The sequence below is a fragment of the Canis aureus genome, chromosome 9 (genome assembly GCF_053574225.1).
Source record: "Canis aureus isolate CA01 chromosome 9, VMU_Caureus_v.1.0, whole genome shotgun sequence".
Taxonomy (NCBI): Eukaryota; Metazoa; Chordata; class Mammalia; order Carnivora; family Canidae; genus Canis; species Canis aureus.
The window spans coordinates 14,886,827-14,899,323 of record NC_135619.1 but is presented as its reverse complement, the minus strand read 5'-3'; the positions used below and the strand labels follow the sequence as shown (position 1 = coordinate 14,899,323).

The following is a 12,497-nucleotide window of genomic DNA, read 5'->3' as shown; positions in this document are numbered from 1 at the left end:
CTCCCATTGGAGGTGAACACTCAACCTGAGATGCTCAATTACTTCATCCACATGATAGGTTCTGGGAAAAATCAACCATATTTGAGCAAAATCCCCTTAATTCCCACCAAGAGATTGGGAAAGGAACGTCTCTTAGGAACTCACAGAGTTAACAGAAGAATTTTTATTTGTGGAGAATAGGCTGTAACTTGTTTCTTAGGTTTTAAAATATTGCTTAATATATGCATTTGCATTTGCTTGTATATGTGTAAAGAACTTCTTAGAGGACATATAAACTAAAATAACAGTGATCACCTTCAATGAGGTGGGAGCCCAAGATGGAGAATAAAGAAGAGAAAAAAAATTTTACTAGATATTTTTAAACATATGTTTTTAAGTCATGTGAACATATGTATTCAAAGAAATTAATTTCCTACAGAATAAAAAAATTAAAAAAATATTTCACATTCACATACCAGGCTACTATAAGAAAGACTCAAATATGAGGGGTGGGAAATGACAGGAACCTAAAAGGTGTCTAAGATCCTTGTCACCCTAACACCCAGGTGTTATCCCAGGGATTCTATCATAGCCCCATGAAGTCCTCAATCTGTTGTGCCTTCAATCTTGTGTTCTGTGTGACTCAGAGAGAAGAAGGGAGAGCTGAGTATATGAAGGGAGGAGGAAGCACACCACTCCCCATTTGGTAGGGGTGGAATCAGAAGCAGGATGGATTCCTCAGTATCTTATAACTTTTTCATATCAGGCCACCATTCTTCCCATGGAGTTCCACATTCCTTCCCTTCTTGTCTCAGCCTGTGCCACATTTACACTCTTGTTATTGTGTCTTTTCTATCTTCAAATAAGCTTTAATTTTTTTCTAAATGAAATTTTTATTTGACTTTACTTTCAACTATCACCCTTTGTCTCATATTACCTTCTCAACCCAATTCCTTGAGCTATGAATGATTCTTTCACTTTTTAATCATCTATAATCCAGTTTCTACCTCCATTCATTGATTGAATCCATTTTTCTCTAAGGTCCTCATTGACCATCTCAACCAAATCTAAAGGTTGCTTCTTCGTCTTTGTTCTTATTCTTCTCCATATCCCTTTTACAGAGAACAAAGCTACGTCCATCTTACATCCCTTCTTCCTCCATTTACTTAGCATCCAAGAACCATCTCTGTGGAGTGAACCTCTTCCTTGTTCCTGCCTCATAAGTGGGAGAGAACTTGAGTCTCAGTTACCACCCCTCTTCTCTTCCCCATCTATCCTCATTCTCTCAGGGAATTCATCTATTCTCAAGACTTTATCTAGAACTGGGCAGCCTAGGAAAAGTGATTTTACCTCTCTACACTCGATTTCATCCACTCTAAAATGGAGATTCATTCATTTATTCAACAGTCTTTACTGAGCACTTACAATATGCCAGGCACTGTTATAGGTGTATTAGATTCATTAGCAAGCTAAACAGATAAATATTCCTTCCCTCACATAGATTCCATTCTAGCTGGGGGAAACAGTAAACATGCTAAGACAACAAATACACTAAACAGAATTATAAAGAATGACAGAACACAGTGAGAGCTGTAGGAAAAACAAGAAGCCTTCGGGTTATACCTTTTATTTTTGTAAAGATATATTTATTTATTATTTTAGAGAGACAGAGGGAGGGGGGAGAAGGAAAGGGAGGGAGGGAAAGGGAGAGAGAGAGAGAATACTGATCTCACAACCCTGAGATCATGACCTGAGCAGAAACCAAGGGTCAGACACCCAAATGACTGAGCCACCCAGGCACCTCATGGGCTATACCTTTTCAAAGGTGGTCAGGGTAGGCTTCTCTGAGAAGTTAATACTTCAGCAGACTCAGAACAGGTTAAAAAAATTAGAAATGAGAACATCTAATGGGAAGAACGCGGGCAGAGGTAAGTGACAAAGATTCTAAAAGCATGGGCATGCCCAGCTTGTTCTAGGAACAGCAAAGAACCCAGTGGGAATGGGGTGAAGTGAGCATAAGGAAGAGCAGTTAGGAATCAGGTCAGAGAGGAAATCAAGGGAACAGTCTGTGGAGGGCCTCTGCAACAGGAGCTGGTGCAGGGTTTTGAGCAGAGAGGTGATCTGATCTGATCTATGTTTCAAAAGGATCATTCTGGCTGCTGTGTTAGAAACAGACTGTAATAGGAGCAGGATGGGAGCAGAGAGACCACTTAGGAGGCTAGGACCAAAGTGGGAACACTGCGGGTTGGTGGGGGGAGAGAAGTGGTCTATTTTGGATAATAAAACCTACCTTGTAGGGTTGTTTGAGAATCCTATGAGAAAATTACTGCAGGTAAAGTACCTAGCACATGATATAAAGATGTTAAATAATACCTTCTCTTAATATGTTATACTTGCAGGTAGAATAGGTTCTCTAGGTCACTATAGGTAGATCAAAGCTAGAGTGCAAAGTCCTAGGTCAACCGACCTGGGGGTTGGCAGCTGCCCCACTGAATTGATAAAGGGAGACTGGACTGACCAAGAGGCTTAATCCTCTCTCAGCCTTTACTTCATAGCCCAACTCCAGGACCTCACAAGATACTTCCTCTTAACGGTTTTATCATATAATCAATATCAGTGTATATATTTTTTAAGTTACCTGCCTCATCTCCACCTCAAGCCAGCTACCCATCCAAACACTTTCTTCTACTAAAGATATACCGGTCCCCAGAGGCTGAACTTATATTTGCAGGATAATGGAAACAAAACATGCTACCATTGGAAATTGGTATTGTGGCCATCATCTGCGTAAAACATCTCTATTTACAAAAGAAGAAACAAGGCCCAGAGTGAAACATGATCAGCCACAGCCCACTCCAGGCTTGAATGGCTGAGCAAGGCCTAGAACCACTTCTCTGGGTCCTGCTTTCTTCAACAGCCTTCCCCACCTTTGCCAGTCCCACATCACAGCTGTCCCTTAGACTCCATCATAACCGCCATGACCTCCTTCCTATTAGCATCAGCTAAATCTTCCAGAAAGGCTACTGGAGGCCATGGCCCACACTGCTTTACGTGTGCTGGCTCTGAGTTCAAACCCTTACTCTGTAATTACCAGCTGTGAGGCCTAAAGCAAGTTTTCTAACCCTGGTCTGCCTTAGCCTTGTCATCTGAAAAAGTCCTACCTTCTAATTGCCTTGTACTGGCTTTCAGTGCCTTGTAGCCACTGGGTGTGCTATATGTATGGGAGCTTTCACTGCTCTCTCTTCACAGACCTTCCAGTCAGGTCTCTGTACCCCCACCCCCCATACGCATGCTCATCCCCAGTTCCTACCTCTGTGTTTTGGTTTGTGCTCCTCCTACCTAAAATACCCACTATCCTCTCTGTCTAAATCCTGGCATGCCCTTCAAAATTCCACTGAAGGTTTGGCACTTCACAAGAACTTCCCAGGCAAATCCTGGCTCCACTGATATTACTTCTTCTTTACAGTATGACACTATTTACATGCTATATATTGATCACTTCCTTACTGAGGCATGGGAGCTTTTAGTTAATAGTATGGACACTAGAGCAGACTGCCTGGTCTCTCTCAGCCTCAATCTCCTTATCCATACAATGAGATTAATATTAGGGTTGCCATAGGGATTGGATACATAAATTCTTAGTAAAAATAATTATCAATATATATTACTATTATATATATTGCCATTAGCTTTTCCTTTGTTTTACACACCTTCATTTTCTTCCTCCAGGTTAGCCTTTCCATGTGTATTATACTTTTATCCAGTGTCTTAAATCAGCTTAAATTACAGAGCTCAGGTCTGAGAATTTTGACATTTGTTCTCAAAGATTTCATCTAACAATCCATTCTAAAAGCATAGATTTGGGGCACCTGGGTGGCTCAGCCACTTAAGCAACTGTCTCTTGATTTAGGCCCAGGTCATGACTGAGCTCCAAGTTGGGCTCTGTGCTAGGGGTGGAGCCTGCTTAAGATTCTCTCTCTACCTCTCCTTCTGCCCCTCACCCCCTCTCTGCTCCTGTGCACATGCTCACTCGCTTTCTCAGTAAACAAACAAACAGATTTACCCAAAATATCAACTCCCCATCTCAGAGCCACAGATGGTACAGAGAATAGGAAGCATGGTTATTAGCCAGGGGCCTCAAAAAGGAGGAAGATTGAAGAAACACAAAGATTCCCCCCAATATTAGAAACATCTGGTTTATTTCTATAGGGAGTTAACATTGGGAATGGTAAACTATTCTGGGGTTAGAACAAACAAATCAAAAATCAGTGAGGATAACTGCAACATTCCATTCACGTATTCCTGAGGTACTGGTGTGTGCACAGCTACTGCTCTACTTTATTTTGTTGTATTCCACCCAAAGGGGCCCACCATTCATCAGGAACCATGTTAGGTGTGAGCAATATCTACAGGGATTCCTATACCAAGCAGGGACACAGCAGGCTAATGCACTGACAAGAGTAGTTCCTAAAGATACATACTCTGTTGCAGTGGAGTGATCATTGTGCTTCTCCTTCTCTTCTTCTGAGGAATCAGGCTTATCAAACATAGTAACATTTTTATTATGAGGATGGGGAGGGATTGACCTTTCCCCAGCACTACTTCCAAAGATCAGGTGAGAAATCTTTCAAGTTAAGAAGACCACCTTACCTCTATTTTTTCCCATATGGCTTCATAGTTGTCTTGGTGTTGAATATCTTGCATCAGTTTCTGAATTAAAGCAGATTTTGTGGCTGAATGGCTGTCAATTTTCTCAGAGGATGAAGCTCTCTCGGACTTCTCATCAATGTATTTTTTCATACCGGAGAGAGGCATACACAACTCCTCGTCGGAAAGAATGTCACTCAGGGGCCCAGATTCCACGCTCTCTCCCAGTGAAGAGGCTATGTCACTGGACGAGCTGGGAGACACTCTGCCCAGCCTTGTATGCTTCTTCTTGACATGGTACGTTGGGTAGATCTCAGAATCTGAATTCATTTCAGACAGTTCCCAGTCATCAATATTTTGGATGGTTTCTCCTCTGGGTTTCTGAGGCAGCAGCTTTGTTAGGTTTTCCAACTTTAAAGCTAAAACTTCTGTCTGCTTAAGATGAGAGGGTAGTGCTAAGTATTCATCAGAGCCATACCAGGCCTCCACAACCTGACCATTCCTGGTGACGTGACTTGGGGAGGAGGAGTAACTTTTTTTGCTTTTGTTTTTTGAAAGAAGGGGTACTGGAGACACCATGTTGTCTGAGCCAATAGAGGATTCGCTACTTTGGGTGAAAGGTGGTGAACTGGATGTTTCTGACTGCGCTGGCAATTTGGCATTCCAACTTTTCTGATTACACGGCTCGAGTGAGGATGGGGAAACGGACTCTGTTTCTGGTCCCTCTGTGGCCTTGGGAGTACCTGAAGGAATTCCATTCGGCACTACTGAGTTCCTCCTGTTTTCGGCTTGCTTGCCAGAACCGGCTCCCCGTTTAGGTGTTCGGCACAGAGGCCCCTCTTCTGGGGCTTTCTGGGGCTTTTTAAGTCGAGGTTTCTCTTTATGGCAGTCACTAAGCCTTCCCAGGCTGGAGGATATTTCCTTGATGCGACTTTTGATGGTGCTTTCAAGATTCCCATCTCCCACCTTGTGCAAACACTCATAGGACTGGCTGGCAGCAGCAGGACTGTTGGGGTAGGAAGACTGTAACACCAAACTAAGCTTGGATCTGTCAGGAGGATCCACTAGAGAGGGGGTGCTTCTGCTCATCTCAGGCTTGAGATCAGCCATCTGCTTCTTTCTTGCAGTGCCTTTCAGATTATTCTTCAAAGTTTCCTCTTTAAGGAAAAGCCCTCTTTTGGGCAACGTGGGCTGTGTGGGAGAGTCCTCATTATAGTTAAAGCAATCTCTGATGGATCGCTTGGGAGTTGCATTTTCACAAGGCAGAGGCTGTTGGTTCTTTGTCCCAAGTTGTGAGGAAGAACTGGATTCTTGCTTCACAGTCTCAGGAGGGGCTTGATCAGCATTTGTCAGAGCTTCCCCTGAAGATGACGTCCCAGGCACTAAGCTCGGTTGCTCCTCGACTGTCAAAGCACTGCTTTCCTCACATCCACTTTTGTCATCTGCTGAAAGAGATACCTGAGGTCCCTCCTCACTTGCTGCTTCGCTGCAGTTGGAAGGGATGGGGTCAGTAGCCACAGTGAGTAACCCAACGCTTCGGATGAGCTCGGGGAACTCCTTTTCCATCTCACTGTAGCTCCAAGAGTCAAAGGGTTTGGTTTTGACCTGGCTAGAGGTCATGTCACCTAGGCCACCGAGCAAATCCTCACTTGGACTGTAGTCAGACAGTTCGAAAGCAGTAATACCACAATCCAGAGACAAGTAATTTTGAGAGCATTTGATAGTTAACTGTCCTGAGTCATCCACTTCTGTTAGAGAATCAAGCCGGCCCTGAAACAGACAAGGGCAACAGTTTCAGTAAATGCGACATCAATTATACTCAACTAGCTGTTCACATGAAATCTCAGCAGAGGCCACTGTAAAGGTGAAAAAATGCAGCAGTCTCAACTGCTTCTGGTTTAACATATAGAGAGGCATATTAATCAATTATATTGCTTTCTATAGTATCCTGTTCTTAAATATTTCAGGACTCTTCTTTAATCTGGAGAATAGAGCCTTGATAGAAATGGTCAAGGTCAAGCCAAAAACATCCATTCTTCCCTTAACTTTCCATTTTAAAATAGCCCATAGTTCATTTAATAAGCACTTCTTATGTGATGCCTTCAGTAATAAAATTCTGGGAACAAAGTAATATAAGAATAAAATTTCCACAAACGTCTGCTTTGCACATTGCTATCACTCCAGCACCTGCAACAGTAGCTAGCTTATAGAAGATGCTCAATAAATGTGTTTAAGTGGTATAACCAATTTCACAAGTCTGTCATGTTAACTATATATTCACAAATCACAAAGGTGAACTACTGAATTTGCATACATCACAGAAACAGTTCAGTACCAGCTTCTGTTCATACCCGCCCTTTTGAAGATCAACACGGGTAATCCTGGAGAAAAGTAATGAATATCAAAACTTACCATCTTAGTCCCTGTCCCCTCTCTCTCACATGCATTCCTCTCCCCCACTCCCATTGGTGTATGTTAGATATCAAGTGCCTCCCGCTCTTGTTATTTATAACTCAAGATAAGCCAGAGTTTGATTTGAAAGCCCTCTCTGCTAAAATTAAAAAAAAAAAGACTTTACACGTGAGTATTTTTAATCTTCAATTATGTGATGAAGGCTTTTATCTGATCACTAACGCAGTTTCTTTTTTAAAGAAGATTTAGTTACTTGAGGAGGGGGAGGGGCAGAAGGAGAGAGAATCCTCAAGCAGACTCCCCACTAAGCACAGAGCTCAATGCAGGGCTTGATCCCAGGACCCTGAGATCATGACCTGGGATGAAACCAAGAGTCGGCCACTTAACTGACTGAGCCACCCAGGCACCCTTCATCACTAATGCAGTTTCTTTTTTCTTTTCTTTTTTTTTTAAAGATTTTATTTATTTATTCATGAGAGACACACACAGAGAGGCAGAGTCATAGAGGGAGAAGCGGGCTCCCTGAGGGAAGACTGATGTGGGACTCAAACCCAGGACCATGACCTGAGCCAAGGCAGACGCTCAACCACTGAGCCACCCCTGCCCCACTAATGCAATTTCTAATAGCATACAACAAATGGGGAGATTTTTGATTGACAATTTGCTGAAGACAGAAGGGCCCTAGAATCCTTTTATGCCTAGCAGGCTAAGGACAGCCTGATGTAATCTAGTTTTTTAGGAAGAGAAGGAAGGAAACTAAAAAGTGAAGGGTCGTTTCTTCTCCTGGAGGAGGAACCAAGTGAACAAACTGAAGCCAGAAGTCATGTGGCTGCTGAACCCCTCCTTTCAGCCAGGTTGTCCCAAGATCCAGGTACTCTAGGACCTTCCACTGTTTTTTTCTTTGTTCATTTGTTCATTTGTTCATTTTGCTTTTGGAAGTTTTCTCTCCTTTTGTAACTTCACCTTGCCTTTACCTCCTACTCCTCTCACTGGTACTCCACAATATTCAGATAAATAATCATCATCATCATCATCATCATCATCATCATCCACCTCATCAACTTTTCTAAGCCCCAATTTCCTCATGTATAAATGGGGAAGGTTTATTCCTACTATTACTTTTTCATTGAATCCTCACAATAACTTTCTTCTGGGGTCTGTACTACGGTCCCTGTTTTATATAAGAGGAACAGAAGCCAAAAGAAGGTACATAGCTAGCATTTGACCTCACATCTAGGGGCCGAGCTAGATCTTAAATGGAGGTTTTCTGACCCAGAGTCCACACTCTGATCTCTGTATCACAATTTTCTTTGATTCATTGAATATTATTTTCAACAGACATACCCCCTCCTCCAGCTTGTTTTCCATACTGCCACATTGTAAAAAGTAACCTTGGGGCACCTGGGTGGCACAGTTGGTTAAGCATCCAACTCTTGGTTTCAGCTCAGGTCATGAGTTCAGGGTTGTGAGATCAAGCCCCATATCAGGCTCCACACTCTGTGGGGGGTATGCTTGGAATTCTCTCTCTCTTTCCCTCTACCCCACCCCCCTCATCCCCATACTCTCTCTCTAAAATAATGAAAAAATCTTTTTTTTTTTTTAAAGAGTAATCTTTACAAATTGCAAACATGATACTTCCTGCTATTAGCTTTGTTAGATTCTTGCTATTGGGTTAAAAACCCAGACCCTTCTAAGAACATACATATAGAGGCCTCTCTCAAGCCACCATCCCCTCCCTGGCTGCACCCAACCAAAGTGTCCTCCTTTCAGTATTTGAACATAATGAGTTCCTTCAGCCTCATGGCTTTTGTATGTGGTATTTCCTTTGTCAAGAAGGAAATACCTTTGTTCCTTTGTCAGTTGGTGAAGCACCTGCCTTTGGCTCAGGTCATGATCCAGACTCCTGATTTCAGAGTCCTGGGATCAAGCCAGGTGTTGGGCTCCCCAATGTCTGCTTCTCCCTCTTCCTCTGCTCCACCCCCCCTGCTTGTGCTTTCTTATTCACTCTCTCAAATAAGCAAATAAAATATTTAAAAAAAAGAAAGAAAGCTTCCTACCTACAACACCCCTTAACTAGTTTACTTGTACTCATCCCTCAGACCTTAGATCAAGCTTCACTTCTTCAAGATTCCAAATTCCCACCTAAGTCAGATTTTTTTACAAGCTCTCATAAAACTATGTTGTTTTTCCTTTAAGCATTTACCTCAATCTGTAAATAAATACTATTGTGATTATTTGATTAATTTGTTTATCCTATTGGTTTATAAGTTCCACAGGAGTATAAATCATATAGAAAATGGCTGACTCACCAGAACGCTTGCAACATTTAGCATAGTGACATGCATAGAGTAAGTAATCACAGATGTATCTGTTCAATACATGAATGAATGGATGAATCTGACGATGTTTTGGAATGTAACTCTATGCTTTCATGTAATTTCTTCCTCTGATTATGTAGTTTTAGTTGACTCTAGTGAATAAAAGGCTGAGTTTAAGAGTCAAATTCTGGCTCTACCACAAATTAGCCATGTGACCATGTGCCAGTAGCCTGATGTCATTAAACCTCAATTCCTTCACCAGTACAAAAGCAAACGATAAGTCATGTCAAGGGCCATTGTGAGTCTTAAGTGAGATAATAAAGGTAAGACACAAATCTGGCACAGGAATAGGTGCTCAATGAATGTTCACTTTTATTACTTATTATATTATTACTTTTACTAATCAAGTATATTGAGGAGGCAAGTTTATTCAAAATGAGAGGTATCCCTATGCTAAATTACACTGCACAAAAATGAGAAACCAATATTAACTTCCAATCTCAATAAAAATTATCTAAATGGAACTGTGTGGCTTTTATGCTTCATACCTGGACTAAAAGAAGCCAAAACCAACAAGGAATCAGCCAGCTGAACAAGTTACACTTCATTCAATTTTTTTTTTTTACAAATTTTTTTAAGATTTATTTATTTATTCATTCATGATAGACATAGAGAGAGAGAGAGAGAGAGAGGCAGAGACACAGGCAGAGGTAGAAGCAGGCTCCATGCAGGGAGCCCGATGCGGGGACTCGATCCCTGGACTCTAGGATCACACCCTGGGCTGAAGGCAGATGCTCAACTGCTGAGTCATCCACGTGTCCCTTATTTAATTATTTTAATTTGGTTGTTCAGTACTCAGAACTTAATAATTTTGCAAAATTAGTATTATAAATGATGGTTAAGTTCCCAAACTCTCTCATAAGTTGGTATTTAAATTACTAACTAGTTGAAATTTGCATAATTTTTCTATCATTTTTACCATATAAGTACAGCACTGTAGCTACCTAAGTGAGGTGAAAGAGGTTTTAAGTAAAAGTGTTTCCACGATGGGTAGAGAAAAAGAAATTTGAGAGTTCAGGTAAAAATTAGACTCCTACAAGTGTCAATCACCTGTTTCTATAGCCCAGGGAAAGTGTCTGATGTCCTCTGTGATGGTGACAGAACTCTAAGATCAGGAACACTGTCATGCTTGAAAATAACTGGTACTCAGTAAATGATATTTGATGAATATCTGATATGAGGCTACATCTCAGCTAATAGGGGATGGCTACGTTTTCCTAAGTCTTCCCCTGAAGATCCCTTCTGTAGCCAGTCCTTTGTTTGGAGAAGAAAATACCACACTCAAAAACACTCAGTGCCCCTTTGGTTCCAACCAGGCCAACTATTTCTGTGCATGGCTGATTGTCACTCAGGGGTGACTATTTTTAATAAGACTGCATTTTTAATTTGGAAAAAATCCCTCCCTGAAAAACAAAACAAAAAACAGCACACAGTGTATTATCTACTTCATATCCTAAAGACCAAATGATAAGCATTTATCCATGCATTTTTTTAAACTGTTATTAAGAGGATTCTTCAAAAGTATTTTTCTAGATTTCACCATCCATACAGAGGCAATTTTTAAAAAAGAATGTTCTTGGGGTGCCTGGGTGTCTCAGTTGGTTAAGGTCTGCCTTCAGCCGATACAATAATATCATCTGTAAAATAATAACGGCACCTTCCCAGCCTACCTCCTGGAACTATTTGAGGCTCTAACAAAACTATGAGGGTGATTCCTAACCTGTGTTATTCATCTTTGAATGCCTAGTACCTTATACATAGTAGGAAAGCAATAAATATTTAAGAGTGATAGAAAGAAAAGCAGAAAGGAAGGGAGGGGCAGAGGAGAGAGGGAGGGAAGAACTACTATTATTACAACAGAGATCAATTAAGAGCTGGTTTATTTGTTCCATTTAATTAATCCCAGCTTTATATCCTTAAGTGGTCACTTAACCTCTCTTAGATTCAGTTTTTCCATCTATAAAATGGAACTATTTTTAATATCCCTTACCCTCCTTACTATATGAAACAATAAAGTGTTCGTCAAAGTATCTGAAATGTAAAAAATTTCAGTACAACGCATTTTATACACAATGTTGAGCTTTGCTCTGTTTTTTATTCATTCAGTTGGTTGGTTTTGTTTTAGCAAAACATTTGCTAATTTGCTTACAAAATATGGTCTGTGTCATATTTAAATAAAAGAACTAAACTTACACATTTTGTTTTTGCAAAGACAGAAAGAGAAAGAACTTGCCACTTTCCCAGCTTTCCAACTTATCCTTCAATGTGGCTCAGAGACAAAAACTACAAAAACTTACAAAAAGAGAAAATGAATTCACTTTTACTGGAAGGACATCTACTATTTCAGTTTATCAGCCTGTTTTATGCCATTTCCCTCTTCATTCTACAAATTTTTTGCAGCTGAATATATTCTGATAAAGCTTAGAATTTTATCCTAATTCCCTTCCTGTTTTCCACAATCCCAGTGTTCTTGCTGTCAGAAACAAAAAAAATAAGCAGTCTTTGAAATGTTCTCATGGAGTCACACTAGAAGGACAAATAGGATCAGGTTTTCACAGCTTTAGGAAGGATAATGGAAACTGTGCTTCAATTTATAGAAAAATATCCACAAAGCAGATGGCTGAGAATCCACCGTTCTTCTATCCCTCACACAACATATTCTTGCATATTTATGACAGAACTAAAGAATTTCAAATATGAAAATGCACTAAATTGTTTCTAATCAATCTGTAAATAATTGTTGAGCTCACATTGTGAGAGCCATACCTACTTAATATAAACTCAAAATATAAAACGGTGGCCAGTGACAATTAGCCTCAGTGGCTCTTCATCATTATCTTGGGTACCGCTTCTTGAATGACACAAGTTCAAACTAGTGCATGATGAACATATTCCACAAAACACCACCAGTGATAACAAGAAGTCCTAGAATACTGCTATATCTTCTGCTCTACAACAAAGAGCTGCTGATCAATAAATGTTTATTTAATGAATAAATAAATACGTAAAATGAACTGATTTTATCCAGTGATTTCTTATGCCCGCCCCCCCCCCCCACCTCCAATAGTAGAAAGTAGGCAG

At 40.7% G+C, this 12,497-nt stretch overlaps 1 protein-coding gene across 5 annotated transcripts in view; it reads right to left on the bottom strand.

Moving 5' to 3' along the window:
* Positions 1–12,497, bottom strand: part of AKAP6 (A-kinase anchoring protein 6) — a 539,311-nt gene that overhangs the window by 264,251 nt on the left and 262,563 nt on the right. For all 5 annotated transcript variants that reach the window (XM_077908985.1, XM_077908989.1, XM_077908988.1 and 2 more), the window contains one exon: positions 4,630–6,396. In XM_077908985.1, the coding sequence (XP_077765111.1) occupies positions 4,630–6,396 (1,767 nt within the window). The remainder of the gene's footprint in view (positions 1–4,629; positions 6,397–12,497) is intronic.